This window comes from Pseudophryne corroboree, chromosome 2 (genome assembly GCF_028390025.1).
Source record: "Pseudophryne corroboree isolate aPseCor3 chromosome 2, aPseCor3.hap2, whole genome shotgun sequence".
Lineage (NCBI taxonomy): Eukaryota > Metazoa > Chordata > Amphibia > Anura > Myobatrachidae > Pseudophryne > Pseudophryne corroboree.
Window position 1 is genome coordinate 646,951,571 of NC_086445.1, and position 25,082 is coordinate 646,976,652.

The window sequence follows — 25,082 nt, forward strand, 5'->3', positions numbered from 1 at the left end:
CAGTGAAGCTAAGAGATAATGGCGCCCAGACACTGACAGGGAGTGAGGGAGAGACAGATATGCAGCTCCAGGGCGGGAACATTTGCAGGAAATGGCGCCCTGGGGCTGGGGGAGGGGCTTCAGGTCTAAGCCTTATCCCCCTTCTGGCAAAACCACCGGGTACTGTGGGCTACTGAAAATGGTTTAGAGAGAAAACCTGACCTGCACCCATGCCCTGGTGATCTAGTGGGATCACCTGTACTGCCACAGTGTCCACCGCCTCCCACTGACCGCGCCGGATCGCGATAAAGACCGGGTCCCGCAAGCGGGACCCACTTGCCACCGCTCGATGCAAAGCCACGCAATCCCGGAGAGCCCCCGTCATGTGTGCCCGGCGTGAAGAAAACCGGAGTCGCCTGCTGTAGTTACCCGGCAACCAGGGCTTGGGAGTGTACAGCGCCGCTGGGGAGAGCTGGAGCTGCAGCAGTGAATGTCTTCTGACATTTACCACCGCTGCTGCCCTTGTAGTCTTCACTTTTTTCTTCAAAAAAAGCTCTTCTTAGGGCTGCCTGGAGCTAATGCTAAAGAATTAGTTGTGGCCAAGGCTTGGTGGGCGATGCTGAAGTACAGAAGAATGAAGAACTTGTGAGCTATGCTGAAGAGATGAATGAAGATTTGAGAACGATGTTGAAGCACACAGAAGAATGAAGAACTTGTGAGCGATGCTGAAGAAATGAATGAAGATTTGAGAACGATGTTGAAGCACACAGAAGAATGAAGAACTTGTGAGCGATGCTGAAGAAATGAATGAAGATTTGAGAACGATGTTGAAGCACACAGAAGAATGAAGAACTTGTGAGCGATGTTGAAGAAATGAATGAGGATTTGAGAACTATGTTGAAGCACACAGAAGAATGAAGAACTTGTGAGCGATGTTGAAGAAATGAATGAGGATTTGAGAACGATGTTGAAGCACACAGAAGAATGAAGAACTTGTGAGTGATGCTGAAGAAATAAATGAGGATTTGAGATTCAGTGTAACTCTGGAAGTTTGGGAGGCGTTCCACTTAGGGATACCCTGTAATACTGGAAGCACAGGAGGTGTCCCTCTGAGAGATACACTGTAACGCTGGTAACGCATAGAATGTCCCACTGAGTGATACACTGTAACGCTGGTAGCACAGGGAAGGTTCCACTGAGTGATATACTGTAACGCTGGTAGCACGGGGAAGGTTCCACTGAGTGATACACTGTAACGCTGGTAGCACGGGGAAGGTTCCACTGAGTGATGCACTGTAACGCTGGTAGCACAGGGAATGTCCCACTGAGATATACTCTGTAACGCTGGTAGCACAGGGAATGTCCCACTGAAAGATACTCTGTAACGCTGGTAGCACAGGGAATGTCCCACTGAAAGATTCTCTGCAACGCTGGAACACAGGAGACGTTCAGCTTGAGAACACGCTGAACGCTGCTAGCACTGGTGATCATTGGAAAAGACGATACTCAGGCGCCGGGGCTCTGTACGGCGTCTGCCTTTGAACTTCCCGCCCTCTCCTGATTGGCGGAAGGGGCCGATGACGTCACCCGCTCACCACGCTCTCGTGGATGCCGGGCGCAATGGCGCCGCCCACACCCCGGGAACCCGCTGGAGGCAGCGCCAGCAAGACGTGATGACCCGGAGCCCACCGGGGGCGACGACCGCCGGGAGACCCAGCGCACCCGGAGCGGTAAGTGCGGCAGCCGTAGCGCCGCGAGTGTGACACACTATTGTTTGTCTTTAGTTGTGTTTATTTAAGATGGGTACCTTTTGCTGCTTTTTTTCTGCTGGTAGTGTGGATTGTTCCTGGAGACCTGTGCCTTTCCCTGGGATGGCCTAAGGGGCCACGGTGTGCAGAATGGCTGTCCTTTCTCCGTGACCCACGTCCACTGAAGAGAATGTAGAGTAGATGTACTCTGGGGCATAGGTCCTGTAGGATGCAGCATCAGATTGGTCACTCGCCATTAGGCGGCCTACAGCACCCATGGTGAAGTGCAAGCCGCCTGTCGCAGAGGCCATGAAATCTCTGTGCAACCACGGAGATTCCTGGCCTCTTCCCTCCCCTTAAACAAAAGCAACTCACCTCTGTTTGAAGAAACTGAGGCTGTTGCCGCCCCCTCCCCACCCCCAAACAGCATCAGACTGTCAGTCACTGACAGTCTCATAACGCACTGTGTGCTGCATCACAGGACCAGTTTGTTGATGTGCAGAACGGCACCTGCACATGTGCAAAGTACTGATAATCGGTACTTTGCACATCCCGTCGCAGATCCTTTGGGATCTGAATAACCCCATTGTTATTTCACATGACAATTTATCTAACACCACCACACAACTAGGCTGAGCATAGCACAGTTACTTTTTGATCTTGAATTGAATTCAGGTTGGTTGCCTAATGTGTAGTAGCTTACCTTAACTCCTATTTATCACAGCTCAGTGTGCAGGCATGGCATTAAAACTTATATAAAGTTATATACTAATATCGTTCCATAGGTACTGTATTGTAATAGATTTTACCTTAACACCCAAACCAAAAGGGTTTAATAAAGAAACCTCTCAAACATCTAGTCTCTTTTTCAAGCCTTGAAAAAGAGACTAGATGTCTCAAAATGCGTCGGCGCACTCCACCTGTGGCTACCAGCAACTTTGATCGAGGCTACATTGGGAACTGGTATGATTTGTTTATTAAATAAGGTATTGTGAACATATCTTAAATTGTTATTCTCTGAAAGATAAACCACATTGCTATTTGGTTCACTGGGTAAACATAGAAACATAGAATTTGTCGGCAGATAAGAACCACTTGGCCCATCTAGTTTGCCCCCTTCTTTTTGTTTACATTATTTTTATCTCTAACCTTATTTGATCCTTATTTCTTTGTAATGATATCCTTATGTCTATCCCATGCATGTTTACATTGCTCTACTGTCTTAGCCTCTACCACCTCTGATGGGAGGCTATTCCACTTGTCCACTACCCTTTCTGTTAAGTAATTTTTCCGCAAATTTCCCCTGAACCTCCCCTCCTCCAGTCTCAGTGCATGTCCTCGTGTCCTATTGCATCTCTTCATTTGGAGAATGTTTCCCTCCTGGACTCTGTTAAAACCCTTGATATATTTGAAAGTTTCTATCATGTCCCCCCTTTCCCTTCTCTGCTCCAAACTATACATTTTGAGATTTCTTAGTCTTTCTGGGTATGTTTTGTGATGTAGGCCATTTACTATTTTAGTTGCCCTTCTTTGTACAGTTTCTAATGTATTAATATCCTTTTGAAGATATGGCCTCCAGAATTGAACACCGTATTCTATATGAGGCCGTACCAATGACCTATACAGTGGCATTATTACTTCTTTCTTTCTGCTGCTGATTCCTCTCCCAATGCAGCCAAGCATCTGACTAGCCTTCCTCATTGCTTTGTTACATTGCTTACCTGCCTTTAAGTCATCTGAAATAGTGACTCCTAGATCCCTTTCCTCCTCAGTAGTTTCCAGTATAGTGCCATTAATACTATATTTAGCCTTTGGATTTTTGAGACCCAAGTGCATGATTTTGCATTTTTTGGCATTAAACTGTAATTGCCACACTCTTGACCATTCCTCTAGTCTACATAGATCCTCAATCATTTGTTTTCTCATACGTCCAAGAGGATGCTGGGGACTCCGTAAGGACCATGGGGTATAGACGGATCCGCAGGAGCTTGGCCACACTATAAAGACTTGAACTGGGTGTGAACTGGCTCCTCCCTCTATGCCCCTCCTCCAGACCTCAGTTAGACTTTGTGCCCAGGAATGATGGGTCACACACTAGGGGAGCTCTCCTGAGTTTCTCTAAAAGACTTTGTTAGGTTTTTTATTTTCAGGTAGACCTGCTGGCTACAGGCTCCCTGCATCGTGGGACTGAGGGGAGAGAAGTCAGACCTACTTCTTCTTAGTTCAAGGGCTCTGCTTCTCGGCTACTGGACACCATTAGCTCCAGAGGGTTCGATCACTTGGTGCGCCTAGCTGCTTGTTCCCGGAGCCACGCCGTCACCCCCCTCACAGAAGCCAGAAGAAAGAAGCCGGGTGAGTATGTGAAGAACAGAAGACTTTAGTGACGGCAGAAGACTTCAGTAACGGAGGTACAGCGGTTGCGCTGCGCTCCTTGCTCCCACACACCAACGGCACTCACAGGTTGCAGGACGCTGGGGGGGGGGGGGGGAGCGCCCTGGGCAGCATATTACTAATTTCTTATTGAGGCTGGCATAAAAGCGTTTCAGTGCCTGGGCACTGTGTCTCATACCACCGCCAGCATATCACAGCGCGCTGCGCGCCATTGTTCCCCCGCCGCCGGCTCCCACGGGTGCAGGGCGCTGGGGGGGAGCGCCCTGGCCAGCATGTTACAGTTCTTAGTTTCTAGGCTGTAAGAGGTTACACTGGCGGTGCCGGGGCTCTGTGGCCCGGACCCCCGCCAGCATGTTATGGCGCACTGCGCGCCATTTCTCCCCCGCCGCCGGCTCCCACGGGTTTAGGGCGCTGGGGGAGGAGCGCCCTGGGCAACATAGTACGGTACTTTGTGAGCTTAAACTGGCAGTGCTGGGGCTCCGTGTCCCGGACCACCGCCAGCATGTTGTAGTGTGATGCGCGCCATTTCTCCCCGCCGCCGGCTTCCATGGGTGCAGGGCGCCGGGGGGGGGAGGCGCCCTGGGCAGCTTATATATCTATATGGATTCTGGTGGGCTGTTTGTGGTCCCGGGCGCCCCATATGATAACCCCGCCATTTGATAGCAGGGGCGCGTTGAGCGCCCGTGCTCCCACACGCCGAGGGTCTGTTTGGGTGCAGGGCGCACGGGGGGGGGGAGCGCCCTGTGCGGCATTTGTTTCTTATGGTATATAGTGTCTTTACACTATATACGGGGCCAGACCAGCTTGTGTATTTATATATATGTATAATGTTATACTATTATGAGCGAGCTTAAGCGCGCCGGGAAGGGGCGGAGCTTAGCCCTCACAAAGGAGTCTGCGCCAATTTCCTCCGGTCCCCGACAAGCCTTACTGTATAGTAGGAAGTGGGGGGGGGGGGCACAGTGGTTTTTTAATGCTATATGGGTGTCCTTTAGCATTATGTTGATAATGGTCGCACAATCCTTGTTGAAATACATCAATTCACTGTTTCCCGGTTTGTACCCACTATTGGTTGGTCGACATATGTCGACAGGTGTGAGGGATTTGTTACAAACTACTGTGGGGATAACGGTCGGCTTCGCCGGCGCTTGGCAGTACTTGATTCGGAAAATTAAGTATTAGCAAATTGGTGTTTGTGTGCTTAAAACAGTAAACACGATAGGCGAGAGACAGTTGTTTGTGGATGCCCTGTCCTGGGTAAAGATGTTATCAGGCGGTTATTGCCTGGTACCTGTATCTATCTATCTATCTATCTATCTATCTATCTATCTATCTATCTATCTATCTATCTATCTATCTATCTATCTGTAGAGGTATATGTGGGGGGAGTGTTATCAAAATTGTATTTGTATGCTTCCCTCAGACCCCCTGGGGTTCCGTGATTATTATTATTATTATTTGCCCACTTAATATTCCTTGCTGGCGACATTTGCTAAGTTTCTGTCGACCATAACGTTCCTGGTAGATCCACATCGGGGGCATGTCAGTACATGGTCATACACATTCGCAACACATTACTGTCACTAGGGACCTGACAGGTCTGGACAATCCACTTGCGTATAGGTTATGTCTATATGTTTATATATGTAGATATAGGTTCTATATGCATGGTTAGGATATATGTGTTTTATTGTGTATTACATGAGGTATATCCATGAATGCTGAAATAATGGTATTCTTCTCATGTGCTGGTCGCTCTGTTGATTAAGCTCTAGATTGGCCGTGACGAGTTGGTTTCGATCCTCTCAAGGAGTCCGAATATTATTCTCTTCACAACGCGGAGAGAAAATTATGACAGTCAACTCCTGGTCGACGCAGAGCCGGTCGCAAAGGATCATACACAGGCAGCTAAGTGAAATTTTATTTCAATACTTTGTCCTTATTTGCACTGTATGCACTTGAGGGAGTGTTGTATTCGGGTAAGCATCCGATAGAATTATCCTACCCAGAGTGGGTAGGCTTGCCTATGTTTATTCTGCCTTATAACATTACAGCAGGCTGCCACGTGACAGCAGAAGGTGTGACCGGAAAATGCGGAGGATGTCTCCGGGAGATGCTGTTCAGTCGATATCGGCGAATTCCACTGGTAAGTCGAACTTCGTGAGTTAGCCTCCTTCACAACGGTTGGTGACACATTCTTTTGTGGGATGCAGTCGTTTTAACTGGTTCGATACCGTTCTTTTTTTCCTTTTCTGTGCAGACAGTCGAAGGTGAAAAGGTAAGAGTTCTGCAGTCTTGTTAGGTTCGCAGAAGTGGATGTCGTTTTCTGTTTTCACTACATCCACCACTTGTCGCTGAGTCTATCTGGCTGGTCCCCACTCCGGTGACCACTTGTCTACTAATTTTCCGTTAGTCCAAGAATAGACTAGGACCTGTGGGTTATTTATAGAAGCCAAAGGGGGACATTCTGAGTTACGGTTGTTTCCCCTTACTGTTTTTTCTAATAGATCTTGCCATTCCCCTCTGGAAGGGGAGGTAGTACGCGACGCCATACAGAGGTGTGTCAGGTTCAGGACATTGTCTGGTTGTCCCTGTATAAAGGTGCAAATCGTTGTTTCTTTCTGACTGTTCTTCGACACAGGGATTCGCTGTTGTTCCCAACGACGCAGATGTCAAAAGTGGGTTTCGGAGTAGATACTGACCGGTTAAGGATAGGTATTTTTCCTGTGGAAAGAGGTCCTGAGGGTCCAGAGTTGGATCGGCTTTGAAGTGACACCTCATCAATATGTTCTGTTAATAAGACAGATGGGTGCGGCCTAAGAGGCCTTTTTTGGTCAGCAGGTCTAATACCAGAGTGGTTTTCATGTGACTAGTTGGAAATGCGGTCCGGGTCTCACCTGCAGATGTACCGGAATATAATCCAAACGGACAGGACATCGCTCCCGTGGTGTCTGCTCGGTTCTTTCCTTCTAGAGGAATGAAGGTCCGGGATCCAGGTTTAGATCCTGGTGTCCGTGCATACAGATCTCCAAAGCTGGGGAGCAGTCCTTTGCAAGGGACGTATTTCCAGAGGATAAGGTCAAGTTGGGAAACTTGTCTGCTGTAAGCTTTCTTGAATTAAGAGCTATTTCGACGAATTATTCTTCGTGTTCTTCCATGTTAGTTCTGCCAGACGACTTGTCAGCAGTGACGTAAGTAAGCCGCTATGGCGGAACAAGGAGCAAAGCGGCAATGGCAGAAGATGCACAGTTTGCAGTTGAGTGGGAAGTCTGGAAAACGCTATTTTAGCAGTCTTCGTTCCGGAGGTAAACGACGGAGAAATAGATTTCCTCTGCTGACGCGATATCCAGCCGGGACAAATTCAGTCATCATCAAGAAGCTTTCCCAGACGTGACAAATCTTTGAGGAGTGTCGCAATTGGACATGTGGGCGTCTCGCCTCAACGAGAGGCCTCAAGGAGATTGTTCCAGGTCCAGGGACACTCAAGATATAGCAGTGGACATCCTCGTGTCTCCGTGGGTGTTTTTAGTCGGTCTAGGTGACCTCTCAGCTTTCACTTTTCTGACGGTGGTAAGCGTAAGATAATCGAAGGTTCCGGGGATCCTCTTGAATCCGGTCTAGCCAGCGAGGGTTGGCTATCCAGTTTCATGGTTTCCTCATAGAAGATTACTGCCCTCTTCCTCTACGTGAGGTAATGTTACAACAAGATCAGGGCGTGTTTCAGGACTTCCCGCGACTGCGTCTGACGTGGGGGCGGTTGAATGCCATATCCTAAGCCGATCGGGTGTTCCCAGTGAAGTCATTTCCTCAATTCTTCAGGCTATGAAAGAACTAACGGCAAAGCGTTACCACCATAGTTGGAGTAATTGTGTGTCTCGGTGTGTATCCAGGAAGGCTCCTATGGAGGACTTTCAGTTAGGCATGCTTATCCATACTTTACAAGTCGGTGTGGAGGCAAGCCTAATAATTTTCTTTACAACATTTCTCTCTTGGAAAGTGGTCATGCTATTGGCTTTGACGCCCGCAAGGCGGGTGTCGGAAGTGGTGGTTTTGTCTCACAAGAGACTTGTTTGAGCTTTCAGGTGGATGGAGAGGAATTGAGTACTCGCTTAGTAGTTTTACCAAGAGTGGTTTCTAGGTTTCACAGAATTCGGCCTGTTTTGATGCCGGTGGTTACTTAGGCATTAGCTGATTCAAATTCCCTCGATCTAGCCAGGGATTTGGGTATGTAGGTCGTAAATTTGGTTCAGTTTGGAGAAACAGAGGCTCTGTTTGTCTGGTATGTTCCCAGCATGGTTTGGGAGACTGCGTTATGCAGTCTGTTACACACTGAATCTGTGATGCGGTTTGGCATGTTCATTCTACGGTTGAATTGCCGTCACCGAAGTCGGTGGAGGTCCATTTTTTTGGGGAAGATGGGTTTTTCTTGGGCGGATGCCCAAGGAGTCTCGGCGGTTCAACTTTGCCGAACGGATTCTTGGTCGGGATCAAACACTTTTGCTATGCTCTACAAGTTTGATACCCTGTTTTTTGGGGACCTTATGTTTGCTCATTCGGTGCTGCAGAGTTGTCCGCACTCTCCCGCCCGTTTTGGAGCTTTGGTATAAACCCCATGGTCCTTACGGAGTCCCCAGCATCCTCTAGGACATATGAGAAAATAGGATTTTAGTACCTACCGGTAAATCCTTTTCTCTTAGTCCGCAGAGGATGCTGGGCCCGTCCCAGTGCGTACTGTGTCTGCAGTTATTACTTTTGGGTACACCCTGGTGGTGTGTCTTCTCTGTCTGGCGGTTGCTACCGTTGTTCATGACATGGCATGTGGGGTCTTATTTTTGCTTATGTGGACACACGGGTTGTGTTACATATTCTCTCAGCATGTGGCTGTGTTTTGTTCATGCCATTGGCTGGTATTCTACTGAATGCCACGTTCTACAGTGTATTTGAGGTGTGAGCTGGTATGACACTCACCATGTTATAACAATAAATTCTTTCCTCGAAATGTCCATCTCTCCTGGGCACAGTTTTCTAACTGAGGTCTGGAGGAGGGGCATAGAGGGAGGAGCCAGTTCACACCCAGTTCAAGTCTTTATAGTGTGCCCAAGCTCCTGCGGATCCGTCTATACCCCATGGTCCTTACGGAGTCCCCAGCATCCTCTACGGACTAAGAGAAAAGGATTTACCGGTAGGTACTAAAATCCTATTTTACCCCACCTGGTGTGTCTACACTGTTGCATACCTTTGTGTCATCTGCAAAAAGGCATACTTTCCCTTTAATGCCATTTGCAATGTCACCAATAAAGATATTAAAAAGCACTGGTCCAAGTACAGATCCCTGGGGTACTCCACTGGTAACATTTCCCTCCTGTGAATGCACTCCATTTACCATAACTCTCTGTTTTCTATCCTTCAACCAAGATCTTATCCATTCAATAATCCTAATATCCAATCCCAAAACTTTCCACTTGTGTGACACAACAACCACAAACCTACATTTAGACTACAGGCTTTATTGGGGAAGCCAAGTGTCACTCACGGCCAGCTCAAACCCAGAGGGTTTGGCGCCTGGCTACATCCCTCAAACCTAAATTTTGCACTATCAGTTTGCCTGTCAACTGATTGCAGGCTCTTGATATGGCGATTGTCTTTACTATACAATCTTGAAAAATTACCTGGGTTTAGAGATACTTCTAAATTTAATAACAATACCTAAAACTTGTGTGTTTGAAGTAAAGCATTTACTGGGCAGCACAGAAGTGTAATGTTTAGTATTACAGTCTCACAGTACTGAGGTAATGGGTTCTATTCCCACCATGGCCCTTACTGTGTGGGGTTTGTATATTCAGATTGGGTTTCCTCCTGGTACTCCGGTTTCCTCCCACAATCCAAAAAATATACTGGTAGGTCAATCTACTCCCAACAAAATCAATCCTAGCATGAGAGTGTGTGTGTGTGTGTGTGTGTGTGTGTGTGTGTGTACATGTGGTAGGAAATATAGATTGTAAACTAATCTGGGGCAGGGACTCATGTAAATGGACAAATTTTCTCTGTAAGCACTGCATAATATGTGTGTGCTATATAAATAACTTAATAAATAATACATTTATGCTAATTTTGTTATACAATGTTTATGACAGGCAGTCGCGGTACTACAGGAATGTGTGCACGTTTCGTTCCCTCTCACCTTACAAACAAGTCTTGCCGCGTAACTTCTTTGTGCTACAGTGAAGATGGGCAAGAAGTCCTTGTGAGCTACTCATCAGACTACCTATATTTATTTGATCCAAAAGATGACAAAGGAAAAGAACTTAAATTTCCTTCAGTTAATCAGAGGCGGGAAGAGGTAAGTGACTACCAAGAATTTGTTGATAAAGATTAAAGTCATTTGCCTTTTTAGAATTCTGTATTACTCAGAGACATACTATTACTACAGGGGTTATTTCCTTGTTTTCTCAGCAAGAATGGAATTAAAATATTATTTACCTTTAATTATATTCTAGCATAACATTCCTTGTGGAATCACCTGAAGGGTGTCAAAAGAATGACATTTGCCACAGTAATTACTGAATAGTGTAATATTTATATATTCTGCTGTTACTAGGCAACGCTGGAAGACTGTGGGATTGCAATTAGTAGTATATGGTTTAAAACAGATTGTCGCTTGTGTCTTATATTTAAAATGATGAAACAAAGCTCACAATACAGAAGACCAAAATCATATTTTGTCATTACATCTAGATACAAAATAAAATAAATAATCTACCTCCCATTTATGGGGTATACACCTAATAAAAGTTGGCATTCTCTAGTTTTGTCAGACCAGCATATTATAAAGTATTTTTCTACTAATTGTCTGCCTTCAGAGCTCCCAGACAGCCACTGCTGCTCAGATTCTTTGCACTGACAATCATCTGCAGATAACTAGTGCAACACATAGATCATGTCTTCTCTCTGTCATGCACTATATCAATTTTAGATTATATAATCTCTACCTTGCACAGTTATAAGGGCAGGTAAATTACATTACCGTGCAACCCACCTCATATTTCCCTCCTGGGAAGTGCGGGCTACCAATTACAATATGTGCTCCACCTAAGAATAAATGTCTGGCTAGACCAGGGACAAGGGGGTAAATTTACTAAGATGTGAGTTCTATTTAAGATGGGATGTTGTCTATGGCAACCAATCAGAGTTCAGGTATTATCTTCTAGAAGGTGCTAGATAAATGAGAAGTAGAAGCTGATTGGTTGCTATGGGCAACATCCCATCTTAAATGGAACTCCCATCTTAGTAAATTTACCCCAAGGTCTACTTACGATAACCCTGCTAATGTATATCAGTAAGTACCCCAAGTTATAACACAGAAGTATAATATGCTAATGCTAGGTTATAAGAATTAAGGTACCTCTTGCTCCAATGGATGATGCTCATCAGAAGGTACTGTAGCATTATTTTATTCGGATGATACTGCATGTCCTTGACTTAAATCACAATAAAACAATAGTGACAATTTCTGCACTATACAATGACATCACACTTTGTTACATTAAAACTCCTGTTACTTCACCCCCTATCTGTTGCTAACATCAGGGATACTTCGCTAAAACTCAGTATAAGAGACCCAGGGGCAGATGTATTAAGCAGGGTGAAGTGATAAAGTGGAAGGTGATAACGCACCAGCCAATCAGCTCCTACCTGTCATGTCACAGGCTGGATTGGAAAAATGACAGGAGCTGACTGGCTGGTTCTTTATCACCTTCCACTTTATTACTTCACCAGGCTTAATAAATCTGCCCCCCAGAAACTAAGTAATTGAAAACGACTCCTTCCCCCCTAGAAGGGAATGACTAGAATCTCTGTTGTTAGACAAGGGTACAAGTTTGTTAATCTGTGCACAGTTCAACGCAAGTTAACAATATATCAACCCTTACACCATAGGTCTCCCACCTGCGGCCCTCCAGCTGCTGTGGAACTACACATCCCAACATGCCCTGCCTCAGTTCTAGCATGCTTTAATAGCAATTCTGGGATTTGTAGTTCCACCGCAGCGAAGACCCATGGCTTACACAGTTATAACTACATACAGTTACAAATAAATTAACCAATTTCTTAATTTGGAGTCCATATGAGGTAGATTAATTACGGTAACCTAAGCTTCAGTTGGGTAAATGGAGTTATAGATGTTTTGTATACTTACCCTCCTGTATCTATACTAAGGCTGATTCCTGGAGTATGATTGTCAATGGTAAAATTTCTATTCCCTAGCTCCTCTCAGTAGAGCATTTGTATGTACGAGTACACCCCAATCAGGAGATTTGGGCAAAGTAAACCATAACGCAGAGGTAAGAAATCCTAACGCAGAACAAATGGAGTCGGCTTAATACTATCTCAGCTGTACAAGCCTTGTTTATTTCTCTTACGTCCTAGAGGATATTGGGGTCCACATTAGTACCATGGGGTATATACAGGTCCACTAGGAGCCATGGGCACTTTAAGAAATTGATAGAGTGGGCTGGCTCCTCCCTCTATGACCCTCCTACCAGACTCAGTCTAGGAAACTGTGCCCGAGGAGACGGACATACTTTGAGAGAAGGATATAAAAGGATAGTGGTGAGATTCCGAACCAGCACACACAAATTAGAGGAAAGCCAAGCTAACCAAACTTTAAACCAGGAACAGTAACCACTGAACCAACAATACGTAACCAAGTAACAGTGCAGAAAGAAACGAATCCTCTACGGACTACGAGAAAAGGATTTACTGGCAGGTAATTGAAATCCTATTTTCTCTTACGTCCTAGAGGGTGGGAGAGTGCTGAGGTTCCTGCAGAACTGATTGATCAAACTGAAGGTCCTCAGAGGCCAAAGTATCGAACTTGTAGATCTTAGCAAACGTGTTCGAACCTGACCAAGTAGCTGCTCGACAGAGCTGTAAAGCTGAGACACCCCGGGCAGCCGCAAAGGAAGAACCCATCGACCTAGTAGAGTGGGCCTATACAGATTTTGGACACGGCAGACCTGCCGTGGAATAAGCATGCTGGATAGTAAGCCTGCTCCAGCGTGTAATTGTCTGCTTTGAAGTAGGACCCCCAATTTTATAGGGATCATAGAGAACAAACAGCGAGTCAGATTTTCTGTGACGAGCTGTCCGCTTCACATAGATCTTCAAACCCCTCACAACATCCAAGGACTTTGAAGTAGCAGAAGTGTTGGTAACCACCGGAGCCACAATAGGTTGGATGATATGAAATGCAGACACCACCTTTGGGAGAAATTGCTGACAAGTTCTGAGTTCAGCTCTATCTTCATGAAAAATCAAATAGGGGCTTTTTTGAGACAATGCCCCCCAGCTCTGACATACGCCTCGCAGAAGCCAAGGCCAACAGTGTAACGGCCGTCCACGTCCTGTAAAGGCTCAAACTATTCCGATTGCAGGAACTGCAACACCACGTTGAGATCCCAAGGTGCTGTAGGAGGCACAAAGGGTAGTTGGACGTGCAGAATACCCTTCAAAAATGTCTGAACCTCAGGGAGAGAAGCCAATTGTTTCTGGAAGAAAATGGATAAGGCCAAAATCTGGACTTTTATGGAGCCCAAACGTAGGCCCACATCCACACCTGACTGCAGAAAAACAAGAAAATGTGTGGGTCCCTCGACCTGGAACAATACCGCTTGAGCTTCTTGTTGAGATGAGAGGCCATCATGTCGATTTTGTGGCATCCCCCACCGACTTGTCAAGCACCCGAACACCTCCGGATGAAGGCTCCACTCTCCTGGATGGAGGTCGTGTCTGCTTCCCAGTTGTCTACTCCCGGAATGAAGATCGCGGACAATACCACAGCGTTTCTTTCTGCCCAGAGGAGAATCCTTGTTACCTATGAAATTGCTGCCCTGCTCTTCGTTCCGCCTTGTCGGTTTATGTACGTTACTGCCGGGACATTGTACAGCTGAACCCGAGTGGCTTGAACTTGAAGAAGATGTGATGCCTGTAACAGGGCGTTCCTTCATTTCAGAATGTTGATTGGAAGAATGGCTTCCTGACTTGACCATTGTCCTTGGAACTGTTCCCCCTGGGTGTCTGCTCTCCAACCTCTGGCGTCTTGCGTCTGTGGTTAGCAGAATCCAATTTTGAATCCCGAATCTTCAGCCCTCGGTCAGGTGAGAAGTCTGAAGTCACCATAGAAGATAAATCCTGGCTTTTGGTGACAGACTGAGCCTCTGGTGCATGTGAAGGTGCGATCCGGACTATTTGTCCAACAGATCCAGCTTGCTTGAAACCTTCCATACTACAGCTCCTCATAAGTTCCTAGAAGGCGAATGCATAGATGCACCGATTTCCTTGTTTGTCTTAGAACATCCTGTACCATCGACTGGATCACTAATGCCTTTTCCAATGGAAGGTAAACCCTCTGCGCTTCCATATCCAATATCATCCCCAGGAACGGAAACCTCCGTGTTGGTTCCAGATGAGATTTTGTTAGGTTCAAAATCCACCCGTGATCCTGGAATAGCCAGGTTGAGAGGGCAATGTTGACTAACAACCTCTCCCTGGATGGTGCCTTTATCAGCAGAATATCCAGGTACGGTATTATGTTCACTCCCTGTTTGCGGAGGAGAAACATCATCTCAGCCACTACCTTGGTGAACACCCTCGGTGCCGTAGAGAGGCCAAATGGCAAGGCCTGGAGCTGGTAGTGACAGTCCTGTAATTCAAACCTTAGATAAGCCTGATGAGGCGGCCAAATCGGAATATGAATGTATGCATCCTTGATACCTAGAGACACCACGAATTCCCGCTCCTCCAGACCTGAGATCACCTCTCTCAGAGACTCAGTCTTGAACTTGAACACCTGTAAGTATGGGTTCAACGACTTGAGGTTTAAAATGGGAACTACAAACAGGTTGGGATAATAACCCTGGTTTTGCAGCTGAAGTTGAACTGGAACAATGACCTGAGTCTGTACCAGTTTTTGAATTGCTTCCTGTAAAGTCATACTTGCTTCTTGAGAAGCTAGTAAGCCTGATTTGAAGAATCTGTGAGGTGGGAGTTCCTGAAACTCCAGTCTGTAGCCCTGGGCTATAAGATCCTTGACCCAGAGATTCTGGCATGACGTTGCCCATATGTTACAAACGGGCTACCACCTGCCTGTCTTCCAGGCAGTGCGGTCCACCGTCATGCTGAAGGCTTAGAGGAAGCAGAACCGGGGTTCTTTTCCTGTGAACCTACAGTTGCTGTTTTTTTTGGGGGTTTACCTCTGTTGCCTTTGAAGGCTGTAGAAGAACCTTTGGTTTTGTTTTAAAATTTTGCTGGATTGCAGAGTTGGAGCAGTGTAGGATTTTCTGATCGGGGGATCTGCAGAAGGAAGGTATGTAGCCTTGGATATCCACGTATCCAGTAAATCTCCAAAAAGGGCTACATCTGTGAAAGTAGGATTTACACGCCTTTCCTGGAATCTGCGTGCACAGTTCACTGGCGTAGCCACAAGCCCCTTTGTGCTGACACTGCCATAGCAGTGGTGCATGCATTGAGTAAACCAATTTCCTTTATGGCCTCCATCATAAAGTTATCAGAATCCTGTATATGCTGTAGGGGTAAAATTATCCCACCCCCCTGGGTGAGGAATCTAACCCGTCAATTAGATTACCTGACCATTTTGCAATAGCCCTAGAGATCCATGCACAAGCTATAGTGAGTTTCTGGGCCACCCCCGCAGCTGTGTACAGAGATTTGAGAGTGGTCTCAATCTTGTGGTCTGCAGCATCCTTCGAGTAAACACCCCAGGAACAGGTAAAACATTTCTTACGTGACAGCCTAGAAACCGATGCATCAACTATTGGTGGGTTTTCCCATTTTTTCCTATCCTCCTGAGGAAACAGGAAGGATGTGAGTTTTGGCATCTGAAACTTCTTGTCAGGATTTACTCAAGTTGCTTCAAATAGGGAATGTAATTCCTTATACGCAGGGAAAGTAGCTGAGTTTTTCTTTTTTACATTAAAATAAGATTCCTCATCTTCCTTTGTCACTTTGTCAGGGATGTGCAGAACATCTCTAATAGCTTCTATCAGGGCCTGTATTCCCTGTGGCAAAGCTGCATCCCCTCCTCCCAAGTCCACCTCACCCTCCTCTGAGTCCGATACATCATCATCATCGGCCTGCATGATTTGGGCCAGAGTACGATTCTGTGGACAGATAGCAGGGGTCTGAGATGCTGGAATAACCACTGAATCTCTGTTCATCAGGTCATCAACAGATTGCCTTAAGTATTGCGTCTACTTCTCATTTTTGGATAATTTATTAAAAAAAATTGAAATCATCCCTATTAATGAATCTAACCATACTGGTTCAGATCCACTAGCCTGAGAATGTATACTATCCTGAGTACACGACAGTGATCCCCCAGATTGAGAAAAACACTCTGCTGTGCATTATACACACTCCTTTGACATAGTAAATGTGAAATAAAATACACACACACCCAGGAAAATATGGTAAAACACGGTTAACCCACACAGAGCTCCCTAGGGAGACACAGATTATATTTGAGCCAGCCACACAGCGCCCCTATAGCTAAAGTACAAATTCAGCTGGGTCGCAAACTAAGTACCCTTAATAGGGTTTAATACACCAAATATTGCTCCCCCCTTTGCTTTGACCTCCTGGTACCGCTAAAGTACTCTGGAGTCCTTGTGGAGGAGCTGCGCTTCCCTGCCAGTCTGCCTGTGTTCAGCTGCAGAGGTAAAATGGCGCTGATGAGCTGCTTTATCCGCTCATAGTGAAGCTCCGCCCCCTTAATGGTGTGGTCTTCCCATTTTTTTTTATTTTTATACTGGCTGAGGTAATTTTTGTCCTACAGTGGGTTAAAACCCCTGTAGAAGTGCTGCCAGTGTGGGTATATGGATGTTGTGGCTTCAGCTCACCCCTCACAATGGAACACACACCCTGTATGCCTCTGAAGCCTGGATCTGCAGCCTGCTAGTCACCACCATTACAGCCAGCGACCCGCTTTACCCGGGACGCCGGCCACCTACTATCCCCACTCTTCATTTTTCTGGCTCTGTTAGGGTTGGCGGTGTGCTGCAGGTCTGTATGCTCGCCGTGGTGGGGCTTGCGAAGAGGACCCTCAGGAGCTCAGTGTCCCTAGGGAGGTTGGTTCCCCCCAAAGTCCCACGAAGCAGGCAGTCTGGTGCTGGCCAGACCTGCCTGAAAATGACAAAAAAGAAAATGCCCATGGCTCCCAGTCGACCCGTTTATGCCCCATGGTACTAATGTGGACCCCAGTATCCTCTAGGACGTAAGAGAAATAAACAAGGCTTGAACAGCTGAGATAGTATTAAGCAGACTCCATTAGTGCTGCATTAGGATTTCTTCCCTCTGCGTTATGGTTTACTTTGCCCAAATCTCCTGATTGGGGTGTACTCGTACATACAAATGCTTGAGAAACAAGAGGAGCTCATTAACTACAGAGCTACCTGACCAGTACTTTCTCCTGCCAATCACTGTGATGTTAGTGTATTAGAATGCTTAATATTTGTAGACACTCCCTTAGTAATATGTGTAAACCTGAATCTTCAGTGATGGTCCCTGGGACCAGGGGGATGCTGGGAAGTGGGTGGTCCAGTGGGCAGTGTGTCTAGAGCTGGTGAGGGAATAAAACAGCACAGGAGTGAACTCACATGTCTCTGTGTCCTTATGACTGGATTCACAAACATATGAACAAAACATGGTGTTAGAAGAAGTTTAACTTGCACTGCTCGTGCTCTCAGAGTGTGAAATAATCTTGCAGAAGTCTGTAAAGCTGTGATACTCAGTGTCTGCAAAGCATGTCGTGTGCTCCTCTCTTCAAACAGTGAGTAACCATGGATAAACTAGCTCCTCCAACCGACATGCTGATGTCTGGTAACTTGTCTGAAAACTGGAAAAGATTTAAGCAAAGGTTTAATATATATCTTGCTGCATGTGGAGCTGATACAGATGCTGACAAAACGAAGGCATCCATGTTCCTCCATGTGATAGGAGAGGATGTGCTGGACATTTATAATAGTTTTCAGTTTGATGAGGGACAGAATATGGTGCTATCTTCTATAATGCAAAAGTTTGAATATTACTTTGTGCCAAGGAAAAATGTGACATATGAAAGATATAAGTTTTTCACATGTGATCAGAAGTCTGTAGATGGATTTGATCAGTATGTTACAGAGCTGCAATCACTCAGTAAAACCTGTGAGTTTGGTGATTTAAAGGATTCACTGATTATAGATCGTATTGTCTGTGGAATACCTGATAATGGACTCAGAGAGAGACTGCTGAGAAAGCAAGACCTAACACTAGACAAGGCAGTGACTATGTGTAGATCTGCAGAAATAACTAGATTTCAAGCCAAAACGTTACACAAGGAAGTTGATGCTGCTGTCCATGTAGTGCAGAAAACAGAGCCAAGCAAACCTCCATTCTCAAGAATGAAGCAGTCTTAGCCACAGTCTAATAAGGAAATGTGTAGTAGATGTGGAAATGCTCACAATCCTAAAATGTGCCCGGCTTATGGTAAAACCTGCATGAAATGTGGTAGACCTAATCACTTTGCCAAATGCTGTAAAATTAAAAGTGAAACAACCAATGTGCATGCTGTTAAACAAACAGAGGAATTCTTTGTGGATTGCATTGAACTTTGCAGTGCAGATAAGAAAGAATGGATTGTCTCTTTAACTGTGAACGAGATTGTCATTCCCTTTAAGCTTGATACTTGCACGCAGGTGAATTTAATATCGTTTCAAGACTATAAGACTTTTAGAGTAAAACCTAAAATTCATCCAGCCAAAGTGAAGTTACAGGATACACTAGGGATGAAATTCCTGTGAAAGGTACATGCTTAGTGACACTGAAATATAAGGGACAACAGTTTAAAACATCTCTACTGATTGTGGATACAAATGTGCAACCGATTTTAGGATTAAGTTCCTGTGAGAAACTAAGCTTGTTAAAGAAAGTTTTTATGGTGACATCACAAGTAGAAGATGACTGCAAATCGATGTTTACAGAATAGAGAGACTTGTTTGAAGGTCTAGGTTGTTTGCCTGGAGAACATAACATAAATATAGACACACAAGTTTCTTCAGTGATACACCCCTGTAGAAAAGTGCCGTTGGCGTTGAGAGAAAAACTGAAACAAGAGTTAAATCGCATGAAGCCTTGTATGTGATACAGAAAGTTGATGAGCCTACTGAATGGGTAAGCTCCTTAGTAATTTTTGAAAAGAAAAATGGACAACTCAGAATAAGTCTAGACCCCAGAGATTTAAACAAAGCTATTAAACGAGAACATTTCAAACTACCAACCAGAGATTAAATCATGTCGCAATTTGCGGGAGCAAAATGGTTCAGTAAATTGGACGCATCTTCAGGATTCTGGCAAATGAAGCTAGATGAGGCCAGCTCAAAGCTTTGTACATTTAATACACCAGAAGGTCGATACAGATTTCTTCGACTACCATATGGAATATTGTCTGCTCCAGAAGTATATCACAAAAAGATACACATGATTTTTGAACATATTCCAGGTGTTGAAACAATGATGGATGACATTATTGTCTGGGGTTCTACAAAGGAAGAACATGATTCTAGATTGAGACAAGTAATGGAACTTGTCAAGAAAGTGAATCTAAAGCTAAACAAGGACAAATGTGAATTTGGCGTGAATACACTTACCTTTATGGGCGACGTGGTCTCGGGTCAAGGTGTAAAACCAGACCCAAGGAAAATATCAGCCATAGTGAACATGGTGTCACGATCCGGGTATCTGGACGCCATTACTTACCCTTCAGATGCCTCCTAAGGCGGGCTCAGCGTTCCAGGACCAGATTCCGCTGTTCCTGAGTTTCCACATGCAGAGTGTCAGAGTGGTGTTTTCATCAGCCGCGGCCTCCGCTGTGCCCGCGTGGTTAAATGTGCATCTATCAGCCTGGCGTCTCCTGTCTCCGGTGGCCGGCGCCGCCATTACTGTTTCCCAGACCACATGGATTACAAACCAAACTTCCCTCCAAGTGTCTGCATGGGCGCAGCCATCTTGGATTCTGTCATCTGATCATTTCCACCAATCTGCTGTTTGTATTGTTGATTTGCATAATTGCCTAGCCAACCCCTTCCTTGCTGCAGGTATAAGTAAGCTGTGCCTGAGCAAGGAAGACGTCAGTGCTTTGGTTGTCAAACCTAGTTCCTGTTTGTCTCTCTTCTATGATTGTCTTCCAGGTTCCAGCTCCTGTCTCAAGACTTCCACCATAGAGACCCGCACCAGCATTCCACCTGCGGTGTAGCCTGACTCTCCAATCCATTGTGGATTCATCTGTTTCCAGCTACAACACTACCTGCTTCCAGCCTCAGCTTCCAGCAGAATACAGCTTCCCTTAAAGGGCCGGTGTCCTTTCTACACTTTACCACTCTCCACCGGAATTATTATTTCTCCGCTCTCAAGTTCTACATTTCAGTTCACATTTCATCGCTCCCAAAGTTCATTTATTATTTAACTGGTTCCAGCCAGTATCCACTCCGTGCTAACAACAGTCTGGTTCCAGCCAGTATCCACAGCAGCTGTTTTACCTTCAGCAACCCAGCTCTTCCTGGAACACCAGCTGGTACAATCCTGGGTTATCTCCATTGCTACAGCCGGGCCTGGTAAGGACTTTCCATCTAGAAGATCATAAGAACTATCTCACACTACCAGTGCCCTGTGGCTCCTGCCATGCTGTAGTACTCAGGAACTGTATTTATTCTTTGCTGACTTTTACGTTTTCTTTTATTGCTGCTGTGATGCGGAGTTGTCATAATAAACATCATTGACTTTTATCTAAGTTGTCGTGGTCACGCCTTCGGGCAGTTATTATTCATGTTACTTACATGTCCAGGGGTCTGATACAACCTCCCAGGTTCCGGTACATCTCAGCCCCTACAACTGAGGCTGCCTCCCGTCAGCTCAGGCCCTCAGTTGTGACAGTAAGCACTGACCTAATGAATCCAGCCGGAGACCAGGATCAAGCGGCCAGGCCGATGCAAGAACTGGCAGCCCGACTAGAACATCAGGAGGCTGCACAGGGCCACATCATCCGCTGTCTCCAGGATCTCTCTACTCGGCTGGATGGGATTCAGACCACTCTCCGTGGATCAGGCGCGTCTGGTGCGTCAACCACAGTGACTCCAGCTATAACCGCACCCACCTTACCCATTCCTGCTCCACGTCTTCATCTTCCAACGCCAGCAAAATTTGACGGATCTCCAAGATTCTGCAGGGGATTTCTCAACCAGTGTGAGATTCAGTTTGAGCTACAACCTGGCAATTTCCCCAGTGACCGTACAAAAATTGCCTACATTATTTCTCTTCTCAGTGGCTCAGCCCTCGATTGGGCATCACCGTTATGGGAGAGGTCCGACACCCTGCTATCTTCTTACACTGCATTCGTGTCAACATTCAGGCGCATCTTCGACGAGCCAGGCCGGGTAACTTCAGCTTCGTCTGAGATTCTCCGTTTACGCCAGGGATCACGTACTGTAGGACAATATCTTATACAGTTCCAGATCCTGGCATCCGAACTGGCATGGAACGACGAGGCCCTGTATGCTGCATTCTGGCATGGTTTATCCGAGCGTATTAAAGATGAGTTAGCTACCAGAGACTTACCCTCCAAGTTAGATGAGTTAATCTCACTTTGTACGAAAGTTGACTTACGGTTCAGAGAGAGAGCAACTGAGCGTGGAAGATCATCTGCTCCAAAATCTTCTGCTCCTCCTCCTCGCCAACTGTCACCAACTAAAGATGAACCCATGCAAATTGGCCGTTCCCGTTTAACTCCTGCTGAGCGCCGAAGACGTCTCTCCGAGTTTCTCTGTTTGTACTGTGCAGCTCCGTCTCACACCATTAATGCCTGTCCCAAACGTCCGGGAAACTCCAAATCCTAGCTCGCCAAGGAGAGGGCCGGCTAGGAGTAATGATCTCCTCTCCATCTCCTCAAGATTGTAACCTCCCAGTCTCGCTTCAAGTTGCTCAACGTTATCAGAACGTCATTGCCCTCCTGGATTCCGGAGCAGCTGGGAACTTTATTACCGAAGCCTATGTTAAACGGTGGTCCCTACCCACCGAGAGACTTCCTTCGTCCTTTTCCTTAACTGCTGTGGATGGCAGTAAAATTTTTGATACAGTTATTTCTCTAAGGACTCTACCAGTTCGTCTGAGAGTGGGAGTTCTTCATTCCGAACTTATTTCACTTTTAGTGATTCCAAGAGCCACACATCCTGTGGTCCTGGGCCTTCCATGGCTCCGTCTTCACAATCCTACAATTGATTGGACGACTACGCAAATCCTGGCATGGGGTTCCTCCTGTACTAAGACATGTTTGTTTAAAGTGTTGCCTGTCTGTTCCTCCTCCCCCAGGTCGTCTGATGTTCCACCTCCTCCATATCAAGATTTCACGGATGTGTTCAGTAAAGCTTCTGCTGATATCCTTCCCCCTCATAGAGAATGGGACTGCCCGATTGATCTCGTTCCAGGGAAGGTTCCACCTCGAGGCCGAACTTATCCGTTGTCTCTCCCCGAGACGCATTCTATGGAGGAATACATAAAAGAGAACCTAGCAAAGGGGTTCATTCGACCTTCTTCTTCTCCAGCCGGCGCAGGCTTCTTTTTTGTAAAGAAGAAAGATGGTGGTCTGCGGCCGTGCATCGACTACAGAGGTTTGAACGACATTACCATCAAGAACCGCTATCCTTTACCCATGATTACTGAGCTCTTTGACAGAGTTAGCGGAGCTACCATCTTTACAAAGCTGGACCTGAGAGGTGCATACAATCTCATCCGGATCCGTGAGGGTGACGAGTGGAAGACCGCATTTAACACCCGTGACGGACATTATGAGTACCTCGTCATGCCCTTCGGATTGAGCAATGCTCCAGCTGTCTTCCAGCATTTCGTCAATGAGATCTTCAGAGACATTCTATACCGTCATGTCGTGGTCTATCTAGATGATATCCTCATTTTTGCCAACAATTTAGAGGAACATCGTTTCTGGGTAAAGGAGGTTCTGTCCCGTCTCCGTGTCAATCATCTCTACTGCAAATTAGAGAAATGCGTCTTTGAAGTCAAGTCCATTCCGTTTCTAGGGTACATTGTGTCCGGTTCCGGACTAGAGATGGATCCTGAGAAACTACAAGCAATCCAGAATTGGCCAGTACCCTTAACCCTCAAAGGGGTCCAGAGGTTCTTAGGGTTCGCCAATTATTACCGAAAGTTTATACGAGACTTTTCCACCATTGTGGCGCCTATTACTGCTTTCACCAAGAAGGGTGCTAACCCGTCCAAGTGGTCTGAAGAAGCCATGCAAGCTTTTCATCTTTTAAAACAGAGGTTCATCTCTGCACCTGTCCTGAAACAGCCTGACGTCGACTCTCCTTTCATCTTAGAGGTGGATGCCTCCTCCGTTGGAGTAGGAGCGGTGTTATCTCAGAGGGCTAAAGATGGTCATTTACATCCTTGCAGTTTCTTCTCACGGAAGTTCTCCCCAGCGGAGCGCAACTATGCCATTGGCGACCAGGAGTTGCTAGCCATCAAGCTCGCTCTAGAGGAGTGGAGATATCTGTTGGAGGGAGCTTCTCATTCAATCACCATCCTTACAGACCACAAGAACCTTCTATATCTAAAAGGCGCACAATGTCTCAACCCTCGTCAGGCCAGATGGGCACTTTTCTTTTCCAGGTTCGACTTTAAACTCCAGTTCTGTCCGGGCTCTCAGAATCGCAAGGCCGATGCCCTTTCCCGCTCATGGGAGCAAGAAAATGAGTCAGAGTCTTCAGACAAGCATCCTATTATAAATCCGTTGGCATTCTCCACGGTAGGGATGGACTCTACGCCCCCATCAGGGAAAAGTTTTGTGAAGCCGACACTAAGGAAGAAGCTCATGCATTGGGCCCATGCTTCCCGTTTTGCCGGACATACAGGTATCCAAAAAACCCTGGAGTTTATCTCTAGGTCCTATTGGTGGCCAACTCTGAAAAAGGACGTTTTGGAGTTTATTGCATCTTGCCCAAAGTGTGCTCAACATAAAGTATCCCGCCAGTCGCCTGCGGGGCAACTGGTTCCACTATCTGTTCCCCGTCGACCATGGACCCATTTGTCGATGGATTTTATTACAGATTTGCCCATGTGCAACAAGTTCAATACCATCTGGGTGGTAGTTGACCGGTTCACCAAGATGGCACACTTCATTCCTCTCACCGGTCTTCCGTCAGCTTCCAAGTTGGCTCAAGTATTCATACAAGAGATCTTCCGACTCCACGGTCTTCCAGAAGAAATTATCTCAGATCGAGGAGTTCAATTCACAGCCAAATTCTGGCGAAGTTTATGTCAAGTCCTCCAAGTCAAGTTAAAGTTTTCCACGGCTTACCATCCTCAGACCAATGGTCAAACTGAGAGGGTGAATCAGGACTTGGAGGCCTTCCTCCGCATCTATGTGTCCTCCTCTCAAGATGACTGGGTTCAATTACTTCCCTGGGCCGAGTTCTGTCATAACAACCAGTATCATTCTTCATCTTCTTCAACACCATTCTTCACCAACTTTGGATTCCACCCTAAAGTCCCTGAGTTCCAACCGCTTCCAGCAACTTCTGTTCCCGCAGTGGATATCACCTTGCATCAGTTTGCCAATATCTGGAAGAGCGTACGATCAGCTCTGCTCAAGGCATCGTTCAGGTACAAGAAGTTTGCGGATAAGAAGCGTCGAGCAGTTCCTGCTCTCAAGGTGGGTGATCGGGTATGGTTATCCACGAAGAATTTGAGGTTAAGAGTTCCCAGTATGAAGTTTGCACCTCGCTACATCGGTCCTTTCAAAATTGATCAAGTCATCAATCCTGTTGCTTACAGACTCCAGTTACCTCCCTTCTTAAAAATACCCAGGACATTCCATGTTTCCCTGTTGAAACCGCTAATCTTGAA

General features: G+C 46.1%; 1 protein-coding gene across 4 annotated transcripts in view; it reads left to right on the forward strand.

The window, feature by feature from the left end:
• DCAF6 (DDB1 and CUL4 associated factor 6) overlaps positions 1–25,082 on the forward strand; it is a 912,707-nt gene that overhangs the window by 427,697 nt on the left and 459,928 nt on the right. For all 4 annotated transcript variants that reach the window (XM_063954988.1, XM_063954989.1, XM_063954991.1 and 1 more), the window contains one exon: positions 10,253–10,458. In XM_063954988.1, the coding sequence (XP_063811058.1) occupies positions 10,253–10,458 (206 nt within the window). The remainder of the gene's footprint in view (positions 1–10,252; positions 10,459–25,082) is intronic.